This window comes from Lipotes vexillifer, unplaced genomic scaffold (assembly GCF_000442215.2).
Source record: "Lipotes vexillifer unplaced genomic scaffold, Lipotes_vexillifer_v1.1 scaffold422, whole genome shotgun sequence".
Taxonomy (NCBI): domain Eukaryota; kingdom Metazoa; phylum Chordata; class Mammalia; order Artiodactyla; family Lipotidae; genus Lipotes; species Lipotes vexillifer.
In genome coordinates this window covers 1,329,134-1,353,669 of record NW_006779087.1, presented here as the reverse complement: position 1 = coordinate 1,353,669, position 24,536 = coordinate 1,329,134, and the positions used below count along the sequence as shown (strand labels likewise).

At 51.8% G+C, this 24,536-nt stretch overlaps 3 protein-coding genes across 5 annotated transcripts in view; all 3 read right to left on the bottom strand.

The window, feature by feature from the left end:
• Positions 1-1,635, bottom strand: part of COX14 (cytochrome c oxidase assembly factor COX14) — a 4,565-nt gene extending 2,930 nt beyond the window's left edge. The window contains exon 1 of the mRNA XM_007452288.1: positions 1,588-1,635. The gene's annotated coding sequence lies outside the window, so the exon portion shown is untranslated. The remainder of the gene's footprint in view (positions 1-1,587) is intronic.
• Positions 1,636-3,793: 2,158 nt separating this feature from the next.
• GPD1 (glycerol-3-phosphate dehydrogenase 1) lies at positions 3,794-9,616 on the bottom strand. Of its 2 annotated transcripts, none has more exons than XM_007452285.1 (8): positions 9,324-9,616; positions 8,606-8,783; positions 7,642-7,782; positions 6,904-7,042; positions 6,554-6,666; positions 5,634-5,867; positions 5,303-5,409; positions 3,794-4,419 (listed from the first exon to the last, which is right to left on the bottom strand). In XM_007452285.1, the coding sequence occupies exons 1-8, from the start codon at positions 9,362-9,364 to the stop codon at positions 4,323-4,325; spliced, it is 1,050 nt and encodes a 349-aa protein (XP_007452347.1). In that variant the 5' UTR covers positions 9,365-9,616; the 3' UTR covers positions 3,794-4,322. The 2 variants fall into 2 exon arrangements, with proteins under 2 accessions (XP_007452347.1, XP_007452346.1); XM_007452284.1 differs by having other exon boundaries at positions 4,323-4,419; positions 7,642-7,713; positions 9,324-9,364.
• A 2,612-nt stretch (positions 9,617-12,228) lies between these two features.
• SMARCD1 (SWI/SNF related BAF chromatin remodeling complex subunit D1) lies at positions 12,229-23,965 on the bottom strand. Of its 2 annotated transcripts, XM_007452286.1 has the most exons (13): positions 23,600-23,965; positions 22,763-22,950; positions 22,452-22,494; positions 22,233-22,355; positions 21,624-21,746; positions 20,439-20,555; positions 19,052-19,153; positions 18,600-18,761; positions 18,422-18,519; positions 17,065-17,200; positions 15,347-15,469; positions 14,132-14,233; positions 12,231-13,999 (listed from the first exon to the last, which is right to left on the bottom strand). In XM_007452286.1, the coding sequence occupies exons 1-13, from the start codon at positions 23,774-23,776 to the stop codon at positions 13,946-13,948; spliced, it is 1,548 nt and encodes a 515-aa protein (XP_007452348.1). In that variant the 5' UTR covers positions 23,777-23,965; the 3' UTR covers positions 12,231-13,945. The 2 variants fall into 2 exon arrangements, with proteins under 2 accessions (XP_007452349.1, XP_007452348.1); XM_007452287.1 differs by lacking the exon at positions 15,347-15,469 and having other exon boundaries at positions 12,229-13,999.
• Between the last annotated feature and the right edge of the window lie 571 nt (positions 23,966-24,536).

The window sequence follows — 24,536 nt, the reverse complement described above, 5'->3', positions numbered from 1 at the left end:
AAAGAAAACAGGAAATTCCAGAAACATCTGGGATGCATTTTCATTTAACTACAACAGTGGTTGAAAATCACTGCTGTATCAAGTCACTACCACTGACAGAGGGATGCTGTATCTTTGGGTGTATCAGGCCAGAATAAAAATTGGGAAACACTACTGTAAAGTTAAGTGCCATGAAAACTGGTCAGATGGGATCACTGGATGGGAACAGGTGACCAGGTCACAGGTAAGCCTAGGACAGAAGTCAATTTAATGCACTAAATTGGAACAGGCATTAAAAAGCATGGATTCTTAGCCAGAGCCCCAGCAGGCCCCATGAACCCCGTCCCGCGAGGTTCACATGTCTATGCATTTTTTCTAGGACGCAGAAAAACATTATTAGAAGGATCATAACTCCCTCTCACCCCAAAGATAAGAATTAATATTCTTGTGATTTGCTGGTTAAGGGAACAGGAGTGACAGGGCAGGAGCCTGAAAAGGTAACAAGGTCAAGTAAATTCTAGTTTTGTTTTGCTTATTGATAAGATTTGAATATGTTTTAGAGAAGAAACTGGTGGCTAAACTGAGGATAAAAGTGAGGTGGATGGAATGGAACACAATCTAGGATGGCCCAGGAAAAGATGAAATTAGAAGCCCAGGCAGAAGGATTAACCTTGGAAATGAAGAAAACTTTTGAGGTTAGCAGAACATTCTCATCTGAGCGACATCCATTTTCTCAATAAAGCTCAAGGCTGGGTCTTTTATGGGGTTAGACTGAAGATTTCAGAAGAACAGGAAAAAGAAAACAAGAACCATAATGGAAATGACATAGAGGTGCAATCTGCAAAAACCTTTTCAGATTGTGGCTCTTTTCTCTTTTTCTTTCCCCTAAACATGGGAGGACCTCAAGGCTCAGGTCTCTCCTCTGGAAAACTCATTTCCTCAAATGGATCCATCCACCTCAGCTTAGATTTACTCACTTATCTGTCTACCTTTTACTCGTGCTATAAAGGCTGCAGAGAATATGGCTTCTGTCTCAAAGGAGCTTATGGTCTGATGGGGATAAACTATGCACCCCAAATTCCGTTAGACGAAGTGGAAGACGCCGGTGACCAGAAGAGAAGAGGCGTTTTGAGAGTTCAGAGACAAGTGGAGGCTCAAGGAAAGTTAGAAAGGTGGGGACGAGGGGAGGCGGGCAGCTGTCGTTTTAGAAGGGTGGGCAGAATTTACACCGGTATAGAAGAGGGAGGTAGAGAGCATTCCAGGAATTGAAAGCAGTAAAGGAGCGGATCCAGTTAATCGATAAGCAGGAAGGGTGCCTGGGAAAGCTGCATTTCAGGGCGCAGCGGACTGCAAGACAAGGAAGGGTCAGAGCTACTGGAGTCAGAGCGTGGAGGGCCAAGACGCGCGGTGGCAGTCACGGTGTGACAGGAACCTACGGCCGCAAGGAGCTTGCTGGGCTGGAAGCGGCGCAAATCGCGGCACAGGGTACGCGGTAACCTCAAGGGCGCCGAAGACTGGGCGTGGGAGAATGCGGAAAGCAAAGGCCGGCCCGAGCGGGCGCGCCTCTGCGGACAGGCGGCCCTGGCTCGGGCCTGGCAGACGGCGTACCTGGATGCTGCCGCTCCCTTCCTTCCGACCGAGGCCTCCTGCCTGCGCGACCTCCTAGCGGGTCCAGAAGAGTGAGGGTACCGCCCAGGGACAACCCTGCACGCTGAGGCGCTATCGGTGCGGTACGCCACCCTTTCTCCCACCCCCAAGCTCCGCTAAAGCTCTAGAATTCCGCTCCCAACGCGAGGTACGGCCCCGCGCGCCAGACGCAGCATAACCCCGCCCACCGAGACGAAAGCCCGCGCCGACTGCAGCTCCGACTGGTTGATGCCTTTGAACATCCGGCTTCCGGGTCAGCCGCCCTTACAACGCATCCTCAGACGAGCCTTCCTCTCGGAGAGGCCCGTTGGTTTCTGGGGGTTGTAGTCATTCTCCATTGAGAAAGGGTCTTTGGCGACCCAAACTCTGGAACGGGAACTTTTAGGATACTCAGTCACCACAGAAAAGAGAGCCGGCCATTCCCCAGCCTCCTGCGGCGCGGTGACGTCTCCGGTAGCTGGGTAGGTTCTCTCGGAGTCCGCCCTCTGGAGGGGGCTGCGCGGCCCCTATAGCCTGGAGCTGCCCTCTTACCCTGGGCAGGCCTTCAGCCGAGCTCAGGAGCCCGACCCGCACTGCGAGGTCTGGACCGCCGAGGATTGCGGCAGGTTTGGCCATGGCCACGGAGTAGGCGCGAGGGTCGAATCTCCGTAGTGTTTCTGTCTCGTATGTGACCTCCCCGCTTGCAGGCGGCTTGATAAAGCCCCAAAGAAGCGCCGGGAAGGGGTTGGGAGGGAGTGCCATTTTGGGGAAGGGGGACTGCGTGGGCACCCCTGCAAGGGACCGGGAGTGGCTGGGATGATTGAGGAAGGATTTCTTTTCCTTTTTTCGTTTTTCCTCCGGCATGAGTGAAAACATATACATGCAGTGATACACGCCACTGCATACGCCCTACCACATGCACTTAAGCGCCCTTCCCTAATTTGTTTCTGCAAAAACCACGCTTTATTAGGTAGACAAGTAGGCCTGGTTCGAAAGCCTCAGATTCAGTTAATTGTGGAGTGAGCAAAAGTAGGCAAAGGTTTTGGACTAAGAGGGTCGCAGCTGCAGCCTAGGGAAGGGAGTTGTCTTTCTGCCCCAACTTTGACCTCCTGGGGAAGCAGCTCTGGATCCAGTCAGCGCCCAAACCTGGGCCCAGCCAGATCTGGGTTGACTGTGCCCCTCACTCTCGCTGCCTGATCCAGGCAGCTCCGCCCTTCACTGGTAAGACTGACTTCTCAAGGGCTAGGGGCTGAGAGGAGCCTGCCTCCCTGGTTTGTCCAGGAGTAAGGGAGGGTTAACATAATGCTGGCCAGAGCCACAGCGTGCCAGATACTGCCACACAGGAAGCTGAGACCCTCTGCTGGATGTGACAGGAGCCCTCGGCCTCTATTTATAGCCAGGGGTCCAAGCTGCTGACCGGTGACATTCTCCGGCTGCCATTCCATCCTGGAGCAAGGCCACTGCAAAGCACACTCCTCTCCCTCCTCCCCTTCCTGTTCTTCCCTCCCCCCAGCTGGTGCGGAGGCTTGAATTTTTTTCCTCCTCCAAGAGTTTCCCAGCTCCTGAGGTGCTGAAGTAGTCAGTACCTCGTGAGAAGGCCTTCAGGTGACAAAGGAGAGCCGGCCTTGGAATTCAGACCACAGAGATGGGGACCTGCTCATCCTCCCTTACCCACTCTCTGGCCCCCTGGCCTCCAGATACAGGAACTGGTTAGCTGCCCTGGCTGCTCTGGGGGTAGCTGAGAACTAGGGACAGGGTTTAGGAGGTAAGGGGTGGATCCAAGATGTCCTGGGGAGATAGCAGCAGGAGGGACCCCGCTGACACCTCCCCCCACTAGAGCTCCTGAGAAGGGAGGCAGGGCGATTACAAAGGTCACAGGGAGTAGAGTGATCTGAGCCTGCTGTGAAGAGGTGTAGCTCTGTCAGCAGATTAAGTTCTGCTCCCCAGAGAGGGTGCTGGCAGGGAGGGTGAGAGAGGCTTGGAAAGGTCACACATGGTGGGGAGGAGCTGGCAAAGAACTAGGAACTGGGAAGTCCCAAGAGAGAATGACGAGCCCCATGGCCAGAGATGCCAGCGTGGCAGCAACTCTGGTGCCAGGCAGCCTGGGGGAGGGGGAAAGGGGATGACCAGAGGTTTCTGAGGAAACCTCAGAAGAAGCTGAGGTTTCTAAGGAGAAGCTAGAAGGGGGTTGTATTTTGCGAACAAACAGAGATCCATTGATGCCGTGTGAGGCCTGGCAGAGGTCTATGTCAGCCCAAAAGCCCAGACCCCTCCCTGCAGCCCTTGCCTCATCCCTCTTGCAGCTGAGGTACTTCTTTAGCCATTAACTGGGCTTGGGGACAGGAGTCCTGGTCTGTGTGAGGCAGCAGTAAGCAGCCCTTGCCTTGCCTCCCTCCCCTCCCCCCCCACCACATACCCAGAGCAGGCAGCACTGGGGCTGATCCTACCCCTCCCAGAGGACAGGGAGAAAGCCCCACACATGGAGAGGGACTAGGCAACTCCACTTCTGGTGCGATGAGGTGGCAGGAGGCTGCGGGCTGCTTGTGCTTCAGGATCTCCAGGCAGGTGGCCGGGCCCACAGGCACCTGTCCTCCAGTGAAAAGCTGAGAAGACGCTGCTGTGTGGGGAGTCCCAGAGATCGTGGTGGCCAGGCACCCCAAGCTTCTGCCTGTCTCCGCTGGGGTAAAGAGGCTGCCTGGCCTGGGCCCCAGCCCTGCTCACATGTGTTCTGGATGATTCTGCAGGCAGCGGATGAATTCACCTACTGGCTGGTTCTCATAGCATACCTTGTACACAGCCATGAACAGAGGGAACCTAGAATGGGGAAGGACAGAACCAGCTTGGCCTCCAGGCAAACCCCCTAACCCTCCACTCCCTACTCTCCCGCCTTCGAGCTCAGGCAGACTCTGGCTCTCAGTTTCCCATCGCTGAGAATGTGTATTTCCTAGCCCTGGGGTTTAGGGTCAGGTTTTTATTGCCCTGCTCCCTATCTCCGTGATTCCCTGGCATGAACTTTTTGTTCCAATTAGGCAAAGCCTCAGTATCATCAGCTGTAAAACGGGGTCAGTATGACAAAGTAGTGAAGAAGTGATTACGAATTATGTGAAGGTGCTCAATAAATGCCAGTCTCCTTCTTCCCAACCTGTTGCCCAGGCTGCTCCCTTTACCAGGAGGCTTTACCCTGACCAGCCGTGAGCTGATCTGAACCTGTTTCATACTCTCTTGCTCTAGGATTCTTTCTCAGATCAACAGAGTTCTGCTCTGATCAGCCCCTCACCCCCGCTGTCTTGTGCTCCCTGAAAAGGAGCACCCTGAAGCAGAGACTTTCCTTTTCCTCACACCTCAGCACCCAGGACAGGATTCACGGAACAAAAGGGTTGGCCTTGGGGGAGCAGCTTAGACTGAGGGTGATGGACAAAGAGGCAGAACAGTCAGAGGAGCTTATTCCTGTCCACCCCCATAGCAGAGGACAAGGAGGAAAGGACAGAGAGCGGCCACGCAGAGGGGTCCTAGTAATGTGGTATAGAGAGCACTATACCAGACCCTCGCCAAGCTCTAGGCTCTGTCTGTAAACATAAGATAACATTTCCCTCTCTGCCCACTTCACAGATTGAGGAGGGTTCAGGAAGATGATGAATGGGGAGACCACTTCCTGTCGGTGGTTCCCTCCATCAGTGGGGCTGGGGCAGATGCTTACTTGTCCAGCAGGCCCTTGTGCTGGAGGATGCTGTGTAGCTCCCGGGCTGTCTGGGGCCCCTGCAGCTTCTGCCCATTCAGCATCTCTTTCTCCAGCTGCTCAATGGACTGTGAAGAAAACACAACAGGCAAATGGAAATGGGAGAGGAGGGTTGTCAGTGTGAGACAGAGAGTCTGGGACTCTGGGAGGAGGTGGGTCTTAAGAGGAAAAAAAGGCTGGGAATGTTCCCAACAATCTTAATGTCTGTGTTCAAGAGATGCCTCAAGCCACGTTCCTCTCCCTTAACACCTACAGGGCCCACCCTCCATTATTCATTCTCCCCAAGGCCCACCTTTCCTGTGCGGGCGAAGGCCTCGGCCACCTTGCGGTTCCGCCCTCCGTAGCAGGTAGTGATGAGATCAGCAACACCGCAGCTCTCCAAGAAGGTGGCAGAGGACACAGGGCCACTGCAGAAGAGCTTGGTGAAGGCGATCATCTCCATGAGCCCCAGTCGGATCACGGCCGCCTTGGTGTTGTCGCCAAAGCCCAGCCCATCACAGAAGCCAGCCCCCACGGCCACTATATTCTTTGAAGAGTGAAGTCACGGGTGAGAAAGGATCCCCTCCCGCAGGCCCCACTTGGGGCCTTCAGCACCTGCCTCATGCTCCTCCCATCAGCCATGACACGCCCACTGAATAAGTGAAGGAAGGTGGGTAGGCTCCTCAACTATTTTCACCTCTTGGTTTTCCCACTTGCTGCACTCCCTTCTTTTAGCCTGGGCTTGTGCTTTCTGGCTCCCCAACCCGGCCCTATACTCCATCCTTGAGGACTTCTCCTGAAAACCAGTCTTCTACCTCGCCCTCCCAACCACGGCTATTTTGTTCTATGCCCCCGATATACATCCATAGGTCTGTCCAGGATCCAGAGTACTGGCCATCAATCCATCTGGGTGTCCTGGACATCTTATCTCCCATTAGCCTGAGTGCTCCCCCAGGGCATCTCCTCTTCCCCCTGGACCAACCTTTGGAGCCAGGGACAGGGATGTCCCACAAGGGGCTATAGGGGAAAGGAAGAAGGAAGCCCAATGTCTGATGGTAAGTAATCGGCAGACCTGAGCGATCCTGGCCTTGCTTCTGCCATTCTTCCCATGTGTATGAGACTTGGTGGGGAAGGGGAGTGAGTGCCTGGAGTCCCAGCAACCTTGTACAGCTAAGCCAGGCCCTCTTTCAGGGCCTTCTCCTCACCCCATAGCTGCCTCTGAAGCCCTCTCACCTTTAAGGCCCCACAGATCTCTACTGTGTCCACCTCTCGCACCACCGTGATGCGGAAATTGGGTGTCTGCATCAGCTCTTTCAGAAGCTGTCCCTGGGCCAGGTCCTTGCAGCCTAAAGTAGGGAGGGGATAAGGCTTTAAGAAGGGACTCTTGACTCCTTCCCACAACTGCCCTGAGCAGGACCTACAGCTCTTTCCGTAGGGGCGCCCCAACTCCCCTCACCTTTGATGCTGGGATCTTCTTCCTTCACCTGCCTTGTGGGGAGAAGATGGCTAAGTGGGTGGGGAATATAGCCTGGGGAGGCAATGTAACTGGAGTTGCAGTATCTATGTGGGTGGTGGGGTCTCACCAATGGTTGTCTCACAGAACTTCTCATCAGCCACCTCGCTGGCAATGTTGGCCCCCATCAGCACGCTCATGGGGATGCCAAGGCGCTCCCCAATCACTTCAGAGATGAGCTTCAGCCCGTTGGGGCCCTCGTCTACCCCCTGGGCACAGGATGGAGCTCAGGCCAGGTGCCTTTTATCCCCAACTGAGGGCTTCCCACCTAGAAATCCTGCCCATTGCAAATTCACTGTTCATCAATGCCCCTCCCCAAAGGTCCTCCCCTATTCCAATGCAGCCAAAGCTAGCTGTGAGGAGAGCAGGTAACACGTGAATACGAATCCATCTGAAAACTCTCCTTCCACAACCTACTTCTCCAAGGTAATGTATCCCCGCCACATCCCTAAACAGCCCACTCCTGAGTACCCCCAACCAACTTCCTTCCATCCCAGCCACTGCTCCAAACCAGCTTCCCTTCTCAACTTCTCAAACCAGCCCACTTCTTGTATCCCCTAGGCATCCCTTGTACACCTCCTAAACTCCCCAAGACATCTGCCTCCAAACCCATCTCTTATCTACTCCCCAACCAACCTCCCCTTCCCAGTGGCCCCCCGCATCTGTTTCTCAAGCCTCCCCAAAGCCAGCTCCTCTCTTCAGAAAACTCCTGGCCTACTTCTGCTGTTTTCTGTTTGTCGCACTTCACCCACCCTGAGCCCCACAGCAGTTAGCTGCATCCCCATCCACAGGAGGGTGTCCCTGGCACCTTAATAAGAGATATGCCAATGGTGTCTGCCTTCAGGTGGCCCTTGAGCTGATCACAGATCTTGCCGATGAACTGATGGGGTACCACGAAGATCAGGATGTCAGCATCCACTGCAGCCTGGACCACATCTGGGACAGCCACCTGTGGGGGTGACCAGTGTTCATGGGCCTGACAGACTGCTTCTAGCCCCTGTGGAGCCCCATGCAGGAGATCTAGGAGACAGGGTGATGCTGGTGGGGAAGAAGGAAGGGCAGTTTGGGAGTTGAATCTGGAAGGGCTGAACCTGGAGGAACAAGACACTTCTATTCCTTCTGCCTAGCCATCATTCCCTCTAGGTTCCAGCTGTCCTGGGTTCTTGAGGACTCCTGGAAACCTCCTCTCAGCACTCTCTTAGCCCTTGGCTGTGGGGCAGTGAGGGAGGCCAAAGGAGGTCTGGGCTTGGCAAGAGGAAGAGGCCAAGTAAGATTTCATCATCCTGCTCCTTAGGGCTCCCAACTGGGCAGGGAGAGCCCCCGTCTTCCTGCTGTCTTTCCTGCTCCCTTTCCAGGTGGGGAGTAAGCCACATGGATCTGACCAAAGACCTTAAGTCCAAGGAGCAGTCTCCACTTCTACTAATAACCCAGTGAATGAGTAACAGGGTTAGAGCCCAAGGCAGGCACTACCCAGACCCCAAGTCTGGGGGCCAGAGAACCTGTCTGGTTGCCACAGAGACCAACTTCCTCATCCTCTCCCCATCCCTTTCCTGCCTGGGAGCCCGCGGGGTGGGATGGAGATGGAGGGGTTCTCCCCAGTCCCAGGAAGTGCTCAGGGGAGCAGTTTGGGGGCTGTGCCCAGGGACGCCCTGTGCCTGGAGTAGCCCTCCTGAGATGCTTCTCAAGTACAGGTGGCACGTGAAGTGGCCCCCTCCCAGCAGGAAGCACCCCCTCCACTTCCCTCTCCCTTCTTACGGGGTGTTGGGGCTCACCACATTGGGGGGCAACTTGTGCCCTGGCAGGTATTTGACATTCTCATGCTGTGTGTTGATGACCTCTGTCAGCTTTCTGCCCCCGACGTCTTCCTCAAACACCCACATGGTCACCCGTGGGTCAAAGCGTGCCAGCTGGGCTGCATTGCCACCCACAATCTTGGCGATGGCTGAGCCCCTGGCAGGAGGGGGAACACAGAAAGTGGAGGAGCGGGGGCGTGAGAGAGGAACGGTGGCGGGGAGGGGACAGTGCTCCCCCTCAGGATGTCACAGAAACCACTGGATTATTTACCTGCCACCTTCCTTGTCACCCCCTCCCTGTGACGCTGCGTCTCTCCTGACCTAGCAGTAGCAAGGAGACTCAGTTTCCTTTCCCTCACACTTTGCTGCTGGAGAAGGGGGCCAGCCTCCTAATCTCCCCCCCCCAACCCCCTAACCCAGGCAGCCTTTCAGGCAGGGAGCACTCTGGGGGCTCCCTTCCCGTGGCGAACAGGTGCTGCTGCCCGAGACGCAAGGGCCAGGAGCCGTCTGGGCATTGTCTGTCCTGCCAGGGTAGGCACCAAAGACAGCAACAGGGGTGGGCCAGGAGCTGGAGGCATTTTCTCCCCACCGGCTGCCTCCTGCCCACCAAACCTCCCTCCCTAACCTCCTGTATACTTGAGGGAGCCTCCCCTTCCGCCGCCCCCACCCCACAATACTCCTTGACAGAGCCGCTTACCAGTTACCAGAGCCTACAATGCAGACTTTCTTGCCGGCCATGGTGCCGCTTCGCTGCCTGAGCCACCAGCTGGGTGCCACTCTCCCCAGCTCCTCTGCCGGCTGGGAGCATATAACTCCAACACACGTGGGTGCAGCCAAGCCCCGCCCTCCAGGGGAGGGGAGGCGGGCACCCAGGGAGACAGAGTCTGGCAGGGCCAGGGAAAGGGAAGAAAAGGGTAGAGACAGGTGGGGAACAGGAATGGGGCCGAGACCAGGCCTGCTTTTCCTCTTAGGTTTGCCCGCTGACGGGGCTGGCACGCTGCTTCCCTCGGCCCCAGCCCAGGTCCTCACTCCCTCCCTCCCCGCAATGGTTTCATTTTAAGGTCTACCAAGACCAGGCCCAGATAAGGAGCGAGTGCCCTGTCCCCCCCACTCCCGTCCCCTAGCACTGGAATAAATTGTATTCAGTCCCAGCAGCAGATACAGGCATGCCTTATTTTCCAAGGTAGGAACCGCCCCACTTGTCCCCCTGAGGACCCGGAAAGCTGCTCTATGGGTTCATCCTCTGGCGGCGACGGGTCACGTGTTGCCCCACGCTAGGCCCACTGCAGGGCTGTGGGTGAGTGAGGTGGGTGGGTGTGGCCCCTTTAAATAAGAGCACATAAGAGGTAAGGGCCTGCTCTGGGGGCAACCCAGCCCAAGGATAAGACCCCATGGGCCCAAGAAACAAAGCACACCAGTGGGCCTCTCCTCACCTGAATGTTTCCCAGGAAGGGGGGCAGGAAAGCCCAAAGTTGGAGGCTCTGATGCCAAGTGGCCCACAGGTGTTTTGCAGACTCTGGGCTTGAGGAGGAGGATAGGAGAGAAAAGGCAGCCCAAGTGTTCACTATCCTTGAGAGGTACTGAGCTTCCTTCACTTGTCTTGGGTTTCCAGGCTAACCCCACACTAGGGGCGCCTTCAGGTTAGAGGCTAGTTTGCAGAAGCCAGAAAGGGGAAGGGAGGCAGGACCTGGGGCAGTTGTGACCTCTGTAGAGCTTTGTAGTCTCAGGTGCTGTAATCAAGAGCAAGTGGGGTGTGTGCTTCTGGGGGTAGGGAGGATGGAAGGGACACACACGCAGTTCAGGGCTCTACATCGCCCACAGCAACCTGTTTAACTACGAGGGGGAACTCTACTTTCTAGGCTGATGTGGAGAGTGGGGCAAAGGCCCCCTACACTCCAGCTGTCTGTGCACCTTGGCCTAGAAAGCAGACGGCACTGTGTGCTCACGTGCTGACCTCCTGGCCTGGTCAACTGCTGAGTGGGTGTTTCCATCCCCCTGGGCTGCTGCTGGCTGCAAACAGTGATAAGCACTGGGCCAGAGGGGAGTCTGTGTGCAATCACTGGGTAAGGCTAAGTGGCCCTGAGGTCAAGACTGGGGAGAAATGGTTTCCTAACTTCTAAGGACTGGCTGGGAGAAAGCCCACCATACTCTACTCCCATGGCCAGGGAGTTCCCTTAGGGGGACATACGTGAAAGCAGCAGTTGATTCTCTTAGGAACAAAATTATGCCCACTACAGAGCCAGCCCCGCAAAGATCACTGTTATTGCACTGGCACTGCGACAAAGGCACCAGTGCCAGGCTGCCAGCTGGGACCACTGATTATGGGTGATGGAAGAGAAAGAATGCTTCTGTCCCTGGCACAGGATGAGAACCCCAAAGAATGGATGTTTATGCATAAAATAACCTCTTGTTTTTGCCTAAATGCTTCCATCTTTTTGTCCCTACGATCATTTTAAGTAGTATGGAGACAAAGAATTTGCTCATTTATATAGGAATAAAGAGTGTGCAGAGATTCAGAGTTGGCCTGTCACAGGCCAATTATCTGTACCACTAGAGCCCTTTTCCCAAGAGCAAACTGCAGATTTGCTTGAAATTAATAATGGTTCATCAGCCATTCATTACACATGTAATTAGCCTGGGTGAAAACAGATGCCATTTCAATGTCCTTGACATCAATTTTTTCCACTCCCAAGTTATCATCACCCACACACTCTTCTTCTGCTTTTCCTACTCAAGTCTGATAAACTCCCACATTCCAGATTGGGAATAGTGGTTGTATCCTTGGTGGGTTTGACTGCATATACGCAATACTTGAGTGTTCACATGCATGGAGGCAAAAGTTCATTTTTTAACTACAACTTTGGAATGTAGTTGCCTTCACCCTGTGTTCTAAACCCCTTCTTGAGTAGAACCAAGCTAGATAATGGCACAAAGGAGGAAAGTAAAGAACCACCAGGTGGGAAGCAGGCATATGATGGAAACTAGCAGAATTTCATGCTTCTGCTAATGGGACCCAATCCTGAGCAAAGTCTTCTCAACTCTACCAGTGAAGGCTTGGTTGTCCATAGTATGAGGATGACAGTGCAGCACTTCCACACCAGTCTTAGGAACTAAAATCTTACTCAGGGTTGAGAAAGTGGAACCTTAAAGAATGGCAGGCACACAAACCACAAACGTCTTCAGTCCTCATACAGCGCTGGCCCGCAGTAAGACAGGAGCGCTGAGAATTCTAGAGGAGGCTCAAGTTCATCAAGTGTAAGGGACCACAGGTACCCAAGGATAGCACACTCGAGCCATCAGGTGCCCTGGGGAGTTTAGAAGGACAAGGGAGAGAATGGCAGTGCCACTGTCTTGTTAGAATCTTCCTTAACGGGAACTGAGGACAGGACTCTCAGATCCAGTTATGAAGCCCACTAATCCCAACCAGCACCTGGCCTGCCTGGAGCACTGGGGCTGACAGAACAAGCTCTAAGGTGAGAACCTGAGGTCCCCAGGGTAGAAATCTTGTTTTTCACCATATCCCCAGTGCCTAGAACCACAGCTAGCATACAGCAGGTGCTCAATAAATATTTGTCAAATAAAATGAACAAACACCATGAGCATGGCTAATGGTATCGAAGAAAGCTCAGGGAAGAGCTCTCCATCAGTAGGTAGGGGGACCCATCCTTCAGAAGATTCTTTTATTAAAACTGGGTGACATCGATAAGGGGACAGTACAAAAAAAATTTTGGTCCATGAAAAAAACATAATAATTCAATTAATAAAAAGTTATCTTCAGGGACACTGTGTAGGAGTGCTGAGCTTCCTTCTCATGGTTCCAGCCCCAGGGACAGAGGCTGTCTGTCCAGTGCCACTCTGGGGAGAACCTTGCAAGGGAGGGGTGGGATAATGACAGGAAGGGGAAGACAGGGAGGAAGTTCTGCTGTCCCCAGCGTGGGACAGTCAGGGATACAGGGCTGGGGGTTGTGCTCGCAGAAGCCTGAGGAGCGGGTGGGGAAGCAGGGGCTTTTGTCAGTTCTGCGGGTTTAGAGCCCATGCTGAACGGAATTCCCCCTCTGTGCCCAGCTGTCTCCCACCCTGCTGTGTTGAGTCTGCGAGCCTGGGATATGCTAACCCAGGGGTGATACAACCTGGAAGAAGAATTTGAGGCTCTCCTGGAAAGATGCAAAACCATCTCAGTTGCAAGGGGCCAAGATCACAAGGTCCTGCTGCTACCTGAGGGGTCTGAAGCTTTTGAGGGCAGGGGCTGTCACAATCCTGTGAGGCAGGGAGAGGGAAGAGTCACAAACCCAACTCAGAGCTATTCTCCAGCCCTAGGCGCTTTCACTCCTCAGTGCCCTAGAAGTCACCGGTGGGTGTCAACTGGGCAGACAAGGGACAGGAAGACAGGGATGGCCCAGGGCTTTTACCCGTTTGATTTTAGGCCTGTTTCTCCATGAAAGGATGGGGGAGGCAGGGTGGAATGAATGAATGAGTCACACCTCCAAGCAACAGCAGGAAGGAACAGCCTCTGCTGGCAATGACAGTACCCTAGGTGAGGGCCCTTGGGGCTCTGACAGGGAAAGGCAAGATTCCCCCACTCAAATGCCCTGGGTTAGGACAGGTAGGAGGGAATCCTAAAAAGCAGCTACAGGGAGTGTGGTGAGAGGGAGCAATACTAAGAGAACAAACTCCAATACTGAGGTGGACCCCCTACGAGGGAGTAAGAGAAGCACTGAGACAGCAGGCCAGTCCAGAGGGCTGCGGACTGACCTGGGGCTCAGTGGAGCCCAAGAACCAGGATTCCTCTAGTGCTAGAGGGCAACAAGTGAAGAGACAGTTTGCTCCAAACCTGTGGAGGGAAGGAAGGAAACTGGATTCTGTCATCAGGAAAGCCAAGATCTACTAGCTTATAGAGTGCCCCCAGGCCTGAGTCTCGGAGAAGGGGCTAAAGCTCCCAACTCCTGGGTCTCTGAAGGGCAGGATCAGTGTAGCTGGTCCCCTTGAAGACCACTTGGCCTTAGGCCCAATCCATTCAATGCACTGATTACCACTACGGGTTCTCTCTCTAATACTATCTAGAGGTCCTATGCAGACCAGGGGAGGGTACAGGCACATGGGAACTTTGTGGGGCAAAGGGAAGCTGGGGGTAGGAAGGGATGGGGTGGGAGAAGAGGGTAACAGGTATCATGTGAGACCCTCTTCATTCTGGTGTTGTCCTAGAACCAACAGCATCCCCTGGAAGGCCCCAAGCAAGACCAAGGCAGGTGCTATGAGGCAGGCAGCACAGGGCCCAGATAAAGAAATCGATGCAGCCACATCAGGGCTGTGGGAGAAGCCCTATGTATTTCGGATTCCCAGGGCTTGCTCTAATTCTTGTCGTCTCTGCTGCACCTAAGGAGAAAATAGTGGAGGGAGTGGAAGATGAGACAAACCAGAAGTTGGTACCTAACACCGCTGACCCCCATCAAGGGTGCAGAGCCCTTGCCTGTTGTCAGTTTCTCCTGTGCACCCCCAGGTGCCTACCTTGGAGTAGAAGTACCGGCACACGGCCTCCTGCGCCCAAGGCTGGAAGTAGAACTCAGCTCGGCGCTCTTCCTCTGGGTTACCCACCACATCAGTCATGGTCTGAGGGAGACGGGAGGGGGAAGACACAGAAGAGACTTGTTTCCTTCCTTGTCATCTGTGATGGACTGAATTGTATCCCCTAAAAGATGTTGAAATCCTAGCCCTCCCAGTACCTGTGAATGTGACCTTATCTGGGAATAGCGTCTCTGCAGATGATCAAGCTAAGATAAGGTCATTAGGGTGGGCCTAATCCAGTATGATTGGTGTCCTTATAAAAGGGGAAACTTAGACACAGAGACAGACATGCAGGGAGGAAAGATGGTATGAAGACATATGGAGAACACCATCTGCAAACCAAGGAATGCCTGAGGCTACCACAAGCTAGGAGAGAGGCCTGGAACAGACTCTCCCTCCCAGCCCTCAGAAGGAACCAAACCCTGCTGACACCTTGATTTCAGACTCTAGAACCATGAGACAATACGGTTTCCCTTGTTTAAGCCACTCAGTTTGTGGTACTTTACTACGGCGGTCCTAGCAAACCACTAAAACACCCAAAGTCGCCTCTGCTGTCAACAAGTCATTGCCTCGTTCAGGGATCCTTTCAGGCACCCCCTGTCCCTTGCTCCTCTTCTCGGGCTACCTGCAGTCAATCACCACAGAACAGGCGAGCACTGAGGACACGTCTCACACATTCTGCGCTCATTCCTACCTTCCTGCCTGAGCTTCTGACGCTCCCCTCTCTGGGATATAAGTCAAATCCCAAATTCTCCATGAAGCCTTCCCTAGCTATTCTAGCCTCATCAATCCCCCTTCTCCTTTGTATTACCTTTTTGGTACTGGTGAGTTCCAATAATGTCTTACATGATTTACTACTTTTTAAATCACAGTAACATGGTTTCTCCGAACAGAATGTGTGCTACTTTGAAAGAGATCAAGTTTTCCACTCTGTATCGCCTCCAATACGGTGCACAGTGACAGCACATAGTAAGTACTAGATAAACACTTGATGGTTCCACCTCCATTTCCCTACTTAATTGTAAAATGGGCCCTGGAACACACTAAAGAAAGTCTGGTCCCTCACTTCCCCCCGGCTCTCTATCTCATGCTACGGAAACGGAGCAAATGTATGCCTCACGGATCTAAGTCTCTTTGCACCTGTCCCAGGTTCTTTACCTTGAGGTCCCGGCACTGGGACTGAAGCCAGTCATTGATGAAACCCTGAGGGTCTCTGGCAAAGCTCAGCATGAACTCTCGCTGGGTCTTCAGCTGATTGATAGTTTCTATTGTCTCATGGATCTGAAAGGAAGAAGGAAGCTCATAACATTTTCACACTGGGGAAATGCAAAGTTAAATGGCAGGCAGTGTGTGACTTCTTGTGCCGCTCCCAACCTAAGAACAGAGTGCGGCCCAGAAATGGCACTGCTGCCCCACCTGCTCCGGCGCTTGGCATTCACTTAGCAGGTGATGTGCACCGTGTCTCTATACACCCGACGTGAGGGAAGTTTTCCTTTTAGTCTCCACGATGTCCACTGTGGATGACGCTACATGGTAAATGTTTAATCCACAGCACAAAGGGGTCCTGAAACACTCTCAGGTAAAAAAGAAGTGGTACAGAGAGCTGTCTCAAAAGCTGTGGTCCATGGGTTTTGTTCTCTGTCCTCTTCTCATTCTCTATACTCTTCCTGGTGATTTCATCTACTTGTATGTCTTCCAGTACCACTGACAAGGTAATGAGTCCCGAGTCTGCAGACCAGAATCCATTTCCCAAACTCCATCCAATCCACCTGCTTGACATCTCAAGGCACCTTAAACTCTCCGAAACTAAATTCACTACCTTTCCCCAATACCTGCTTCTCCTCCTGTTCCCATTCTGAATAACTACAACTGTACACCCCAGCTGAAAACCTGAGCGTCGTCGTAATGCCTCTTCTCCCTCACACCTCACCCCACCGTCTCCATCCAGTGACCAAATCCCTGCAAATTCACCTTAACACCTTCCACATCTACCTACTCATTTCCATCCTCACTGTCAGGACCGTAAGTTTAGGTCCTCGACACATCTCACATGCATCACTGCACCAGCCACTTAACTGGGCTTCCTTCCTCCACATCTGCCCCCATTGCAATTCACTCCCCACCATCCTGCCAGTGATCATTCTAAATGCAAAGAGCACCAGGCCCTCCAGTTTTCAGGACAAAGTATAAGCCAGTTTTCCCCGCAAAGCTGCTTCATGACTAGGATCCTGCTTCCCTATCCAGTTTCTTTTCCCCAGCACCCCGAGCTTTATCTAACACAGTAAGCAGCTTGTACTTCTTGAACATGCCAGGCTCTCTGCTCATCTTTGGGCCTTCATATACCCTGCTCCCCCTTTCTGGAATGGCCTCTGCCCCTGAAGCCCCTAAGCACCATCCTCCTTTCTCTCCTTTCGTTGACTCCCATGTCGTCCTTCAAGATTTAGTTGGGGCATCAGCTCTTCCAGGAAGGCCTCCCTGTTCTCCTTTGTGTTCCCAGAGCCTTTCTGGCTTTACTTGCATGGACTATGTCTGATAATGGTATCGATAATAACAATAGGAGCAGCAGCTGCCATTTGTTTTTATGTGCCAGATACAATGTCATGTCTTTGCATACACTGTCTCATTTAATCCTCATAACAACCTTATAAAAATACGTATTATGGTCTCTATTTCGCAGATCAGAAACTGAGGCTCAAAGCTATTAAGAGGTATAGCCAAGAATCAGAACTTACGTGTGTCTGGCTCCAACCAGCACCAAACAGAGTGCCTAGCATTTACTGGGTGGCAGTACATTTTGAATGAATATCAAGAATCAAAAGCCAAGAAGCTGTGATAGAGGGCTGGTGGCACCCAACTATCCAGGGCATGGTCCCTACCTTGTTGTCTAGAGTAGCAATCTCCTGCTGGCTGGCAGTAGACAGCAGAAAAGAATTCATCTGGGTCTTCAAGGTATCATCCACTTCCACATCAATGTCATAACAAGCTGTCTTTTTCTGATCATTCGGGTCAACACTGGGGAGGAAACCAAAGGGGCCTGGTAAAGGGCTTGTCCCCTAAGACCTAATTACACAGGGTCAAAAAGATGGTCTAAGACTGAAGGGCAAGGAGCTGACTGCAAAAGAGCACAAGAGACCTCTTCGGTGTGACGGAAATGTTCTGTACGTTCCTTGTGGTGATAGCTACAGGATGTATACATTTGCCAAAAATCATCAAATTTTATTTTAAGTGGGTGTAATATGTTGCATATAAACCTCAACAGAGTTAATTTTTAAAAAAAACTCAATGTTAAAAATTCAAATATTACAAAAGATATCCAATGAAAAGTAAGTTTCTCCCTCCCCACAAGGAGACCACCGCTACAGTATCTTCTGCATCTTTCCCCCTATTAAACTAAAATTGACCCTGAAAATTAATTCAAATAAAACACATACCGCACAAAATAAAAAGTGGCCTAACTTTAAGCCCATGAATACGGGACAAGCTAGCTTCTACTGACCCAGTGTATAGGTTGTAGGAGTTACTATTGGCTGAGTGATGATGGTTCAGGGTCTAATGAAAGGAAGGCTAATTAATATGGAATAAGGGAAAGAAGGCAAAGACTACATCCAGCCAGAAGACATGCTGCTTTGAGGAGAAGGTGCCTTCCTTCACTCCATATCTGCCTAGAGATGCCTTGCTCATCCATCTTCTGAACAGAAAAGCAGATGGAGGTAATGGAGTTGGAGTCCCAACTTGGAATGTCCTACCACCCAGAGAAAAGACAGTAGCTCATCAGTGATGAGCTGGTAAATGTCTAATAACTGATTCTCCAAAAGAGGAGAAGAAGAAGAAGCCCTAACTTGTAGCATTTGCTGATTTCTGTGTTTTAAATATTCTCGACATGATTGATTTCAAGATGCCAACATTACGTCACTGATCAAGGAGCTGGGAAGGGATGTACAGTAGCACATCATTAGATGGTATTTCCACCATACAGACACAATAGACAGAAGTAACCTCGAAAACACAAACACCAGTAAACTAATATAATAATTCAGAGATGATGAATTTTTGAGTATATATTACCCTTATTTTTAATATAATGTATTTAATTGCAAGTTTATAAAATTTAACCTTAAATAACGACTGTGTTTAACAACCTGCTTGCAAAATCCCTGAAAATTTTGAGAACTGACTTGTGCAGCTGGTGCAAGCCAGCTCCAGCACACCACTGCCTTGCACACACATGCTTACCTGATGACATGATTAATGATGATGGGCTCTGGTGGCATAAGCAAGGCGTGGAGCCGTTGGGGGATCTCTGAAAACTTCATACGCTGAGACTCAAAGATCTGCGGGAAAGAGGAGAAGCAGCTAAGAGCACAATTAGTGCTCCAGTGGACTTGAGCAAAAGAATGGGTCCTTTTCTTACCTGCTGGAGGTACTTGTCACAGATGACAAACTCCCGCTCATGTGGGTCCTGGAGCTTATGCGTCTTAATATATTGCCACAGTGCTTGAATGATCACTGGACGGGTCTGGGTGTGGATGCCCAGCAGCCGAGCCAGACGAGGGTCTAATTTAAACTGAGGAGGCTATGGAGAACCAAAGAGTTTGGGATGAAGTTAGTGAGCTGAGTCTATGTGCATTATGAGGTGCCTGGCATGGCCATATGTTCAAGCCATTCAACAGGCATTAATGTGGTTTTCCCTGGGGCAGAAAAACACTAACAGGAACTCAGAAATGACCAAGACCCTATCCCTATATTTAGGGAGGTAACAGTCTAGTGGCAAATTACCCACAACTAGACTTAAACCTTTAAATGTCAGACTGCTGATGGGATGTGGCTGTGAAAGCTGGACCCCCTCACATCAGCACAGAATACCTGGTAATCCAGCATCAGCAGGACAGTACACCGTACATTCACGTCTCCTGGCCGCTTCACCTGGAAGCCATCTGTCTCCTGGGTAGTGGCGGTCCTGTGCCACTACAGAGAGGAAGATGTCAGGGGGTGCTCTCCCAGAGGAAGAGCTGGGGTGGGAGGGAAGAGCTTCTGTAATGACTGAATATTCAACTTTGATTACTGAAGCTACTGGAGAAGAGCAACAGCATATGAGACATTTTAAAACACTGCACAGGACTTTGGGATTCCTGTCTGTAAGTCGGCTGACCTTTTCATTATGACTGCTCGGGGTCACATTTAAATTAGCCTGAACTTTCAGTGATAATTTTATCCACAAAAATGGATAATATACATGTGTACAGTAAAATAACACAGCTAACATCTATTGGGTACTTACTATGTGCAAGAGTATTCTAAGACATTTACTGGGATTATCACATTTAATTCCCACAACATCCATACGAGACAGGCACCATTACACCTATTCTACAGATGAGAAAACTAATGCTCAGAAGAGTGAAGTAAGCTGCCTAACGTCAACAGCCAATAAGTGGTGGAGCTGCTTTCTGAGCTCTGGTGTGTCAGATTCTACAGTCCACATTCTTAGCCACTATGCTCTACTGCTATAACGTTAAGTTCAATATATTTACAAATTTCTATTGATTCTATGACTTACTTCCCTTATTAGATGGTAAAGACCTTCCCATGTCTCTTAGTGGTTGAGGTTAAGGGGCTGCAGCTACACTGGCAAAGAAAGGAGCAGGTTAAGTTCACCTGGAGCCCTGGACTGTCTTATTCTGGTTTTGACTGTATCCCAAAGAACACTGTTGCTAACATAGTCTTCAGAACACTATGTAATCAGGCATTACAATAAAGAATTTTTGATGATTTGGAATGTGAATCTAAACAGAGCAGAAACCAAAAGCAAGTCCCAGATCTGTAAAAGTAGCCTTGGCAAGGACTAGAACCCTATTAGTTAACCCCCTTAATCACAGCACTTGTTACCAGGAAAAAGGTTGAATGGTGTGTGGATAACTACATCTCACCATCTTTAATAAGCAAGATGCAGAGATGGCTTGGCATGTGTAAGAGGCCTCCATCAGAATTTCCCTTGAAAGTGGGGGCAGCAACCAAGATAGTAAAATTTAAAAGGTGGGACAAGTCAGACTGCAAAAGCTCTTGGGTCCAAACAGTACCAGAACTGAACAGCTAGTGCCACCTGGAGGCCAACGTGCAAACTGCATTGGAGGAATTGTACACCTGAGGTATTCATACCTTCCCCTTTCCCTAGACATTAATGTTTGGCTCCCAAGTCCATCATCCTCCAGTCATAAAGTCAAAGCAAAGCCTAGAGGACAGAACTACTCACTTCCACCAGATGGTTATCTGGCCCATACAGGTCTTTGTCCAGTTCGATCACCAAGGACTTAAAAAAAGAAGAGAACTTCCTCTTTTGTTTGGTGGCATCATATTTGGACAAGGCTGACTAGAGGAGAGAGCGGAGAGGTCATGTTAGAAAAGGCCAGAAGAAATTCCCCAAAACAAAGTCCCATAAAAAAGGAACCCACAAAAGCAATGGGAAAAAAACTCAAAAATGTCTTCTGAGAACCTCTTAGGAGATGGCAAGGTAGGTGTCTGTGGATACTGAACAAGTCACAGTAGCAATGAACCCTGAAGAAGCAGCCTATAACACATACAGAGTGACTGACGTACCCACCTCATTTCCCCAAGGGAAATGGGGCAAGTTAAGCCAAACCTCTGCACATAATAAAGCGAGTCTAAACAGAGAAAAGTCTGACTCTACAGGGGAAATGAATCACAGGTAATAAAAGGGCAGAACAAAAACAGCTTTATTTGGATGACATGACACCACCGGTAGATGGACCGGACCTATACAGAGAAAAAGGAGGCTCTGACACTGAGCCCTGGTTCTCCTGAAAAATGCATTCATGCTGGCTCGCCTGTGAACAGCTAAAAATAGAGAGCCAGAGTATAAGGAAATGGCAGGTGAGCTTCTCCAAGGAGCTTCTGGGGTGGGAAGTTTGGGGGCTATCACCTGTCGGCTGACGTTCCCATGAAGCAACAAAGAGTCTGTCAGAGAAATCTACCCCACGTAAACTGTGAAATGTCTCCAATGGAAGCTGGGAAGATGGAGATGCCACAGTGGAGATCGAGGACCTCAAGGACTCAGAGAGGAAAGCATGACCCAAATGCTAAGTGCAAACTCACTTGGTTTAAAAAAAAAAAAAACTAACTAACTGAAAAATCTGCAGATACTGCCAAGTCCAATGGCTAGCAGCATCAGGAAGGAGGTAAACAACAAATCAAACCCCATGACAATAAGGTTCTCGATAGGATACCACAGAGGGGGCCAAGCTGTGGGAGCCAGAAACAAAGAACCATTGTCTTTTAGTACAGGGAACACAGTGACCCTCTCCCTGCTGTTCCCAACAGGAGCTGTAAGCACCAGTCAGGCTTCCTGCCAACCAGACAATACTGCTTGTTCCCAGCAGCTCCCACCCTAAATGCCGACCACAGTGGACCTTGAACTCACATCCTCCAGGAGCCGTCCTTCTACCCGAAGCTCCCAGGAAGCCACCGTCCCTTCCCCATCCTCGGCATCTGACTTAGCCGGATTGAAAGTGTTAGAAATGAAAATTCGCAGCTTCCGTTTTTGCTGAGGAAGGCAGAAACAGGATTGATAGTGGGGCTTCAGTGGTTTGACGATGAAGACAAGGGTCTCCCCCAAACCTGAAAATGACTCCTAACAGACTGGCTTACTATCTACCCAGTCCTTGGGGTGGGTGGATGGAGATTCCACCTAGAAGAAGAGTACAGGCCACTGGCCTGAGTGCAAGTGCATTCACCAGGATGTCAGATGGACAGAGTCATGCAAGGTGCCAGGTTCCCAAGGTGGCAGAGCAGTTGTAGCAAAAACACAACAGGGTATATTTCTGGTGCAAGAAATATCAAAAGCCCCTCCCCCTTCGCTGTTCTGTTCTTATGCTTCTAATGTAATTCTCAGTTCGTAGGCAGAAGGGAGAGATGTAATTTAAATGCCAAGGAGAGCTGTGCTACGCCTTTGATTTCCCATCCCAAGCCTGCTGAAGGTTCCCGCGTCCTCTCCTTTGGCTCTCTGCCTAGCACTCTCCTGCGTTGTTACCTTGATGGGACGTTTCAAGGCCTCCTGGATATCTAGCCGTTTCCTCATGATAGTCTGGTCCAGTTTCCTTTCAAAAGCCAAGAGATCCATATAGGCCTGGGATTCTGGTACCAGTTCACGAATCTTAGGAGCAGAAAGATATCATTGGGATCTAGAGCTGACCATCTCTATTCTCAAGCTCACCACACCTTCAAGAAGACCTATATAGCCTGGACTCACCCTTTGAGGTAGAATTTTGTCAGCCATCTTCTTTTTCTTTGCACTGTTTGGAATAAACACTCTTATCAGGATGGGATGGAACTAGCCAGAACATGAAGACAGGCTGTCCGCACCTCCGTTTATAATGAAGTGAAGGAACTGCAAAGCCTGTCTCAAGTCAGACACCCATGCCCAAAAAACGCAAAGCATTTTCAAGAATGAGCACCGTCTGCTGACACAGCACCACCACTTCTCGGTTGAGGGACTCCCACCACCTGCATCCTCACAGGCCTCCTCCCTCCCTCCCTCCCTCCGCCCTGGGGTCATCTTACTTGTGGTTCCGATTTTGGACCGCCTGCTGCTGGACCTGCTGGATCTGCTGAGGCGCAGGTCTCTTGCGGGACTGGTCCATCCCTGACTGGGCCAGGCCAGGTCGGACTGAAGGGTTCCCCCCATAGCCAGGGGGTCCCATGGAAGGTCCCTGAGGTGTCATCCGGCTGCCTGGTAGCATACCTGGTCTCTACACAGGGGAGAGGACCCAGAGATGTCATCGCTTCCCCTGCAAACCCCACCAAGAAAGGCAAAGTTGGGGAGGCCTGAGTTCTTTGAATGAAACAAGGCTGAGGGGTGGGGTGGAGCACAGTGGTGGGCTGGGGGGAGAGCCCTCTATCTCTGTGAAATCTAGATAACTGGAGCTTCCTCAAATATAGCCCCAAAGCTAAGACAGCTAGATTACACTCCAATTCTCCCCAGTCTATTTTGTATCTGGCGCATTGGACATCTCTAATTCCACATTTGCTCAGAGAGTACTGCCAGCTACTGTCTCCTCAGAAGCTGACCTCAATTTGCCAGCTACCCCTTCTGTGTTCCTCTGGGCGCTGGAGCTGCCTAGGCCCTTCTGCACACAAGCTCTCACAGGCCCATGCTTCGCCCCACTTCTTCGTCCACCCTGGTTGTACACCCTGACTCCCCAAGAAAACAATGCCCCTAGGAGCAGATGAGGATGCTAATTGCCTCCCTTCCCTTCCCCGCACTGCCTCCCTGCACCCCGACTCACGGCCCGAATCCCTCCCAGGCGAGTCCCTCCTACTCCTCCCCCCACCCGTCACTCCCAGGCCCCCGCACGGCCCCGCCCCCGGCCAGCGCGCCCCTCCTCCTGCCGCACTCACCGGATAGGCCGCTCCGGGCATCGGGGAGCGGTACAGCCCTTGACCCGGCGCCGGGCCCATTCGCACCGGAGGCCCCGGAGTCCCGCCCGGACCCAGGGCAGCCGCCGCGCCCGCCCCTCCTGAGGCTCCGGCGCCGCCGCTCGGAGCCACAGACTGGAAACCCGCCCGGGCCGCCATCTTTCCCGGAGCCGCTGCTGCAGCTGCACAAAGAACCGGAACCGGAACTCCCCCCGCCCCCCGCGCGCCCCCCGCGCCCCCCGCGGGCCCGCCCGTCCGCCCGGCCGGCCCGCCGGCACGGGAGGCTCGGGGCAGCGAGACTGTGGGCTAGAGCGGGGCGGGGGGGGGGAAACAAGCGGAAAAGGCGTGTGACCACTCCCTCCAGCCTTCACGGTCCGGGAGGGGGAAACCATAGAGAGGAGCTCTGGGATAGAGAGGCCCTGCGAGCGGGCGCCCCCAGGCCGACGGAGGAAGACAAGGAACTGGAAAGGGGGACCACAGCTCAGGGTGACGGAGTAACTGCTTCATCTTGGCGCAATGCGTTTAACTTTACAAAGCGCTGATTTTCCTTTCCTTCTCTTCCTGCTCTAAGCCCAGCGCGCTGAAGAGGAGTACGCACTGTTTACGCCATTTTACAAACAGGAGAGGTGAACTCAGAGAGTAAATAACTTGGCAAAGTCAACCAACAAGTTAGCAGTAGAAGTCGAAACATAGAATCCAGATCTACTGGTTGATAGTCCGGGGCTCATTCCATAGATAAAGTGCCTCAATAACTACCTCGCGTTCGAACTTAAACCCAACTTTCCCCGTGACCTTTAACCTAACCTGCTTCTAGATTTTAAATTTATTTTGAAGTTTGACCCTGACCCCTCTCCAAAGAATCCTTTGTGCTAGGACTTCTCTTTGGGATCTGTGTTGCCTTTGACCTCTTCCTCTTTCC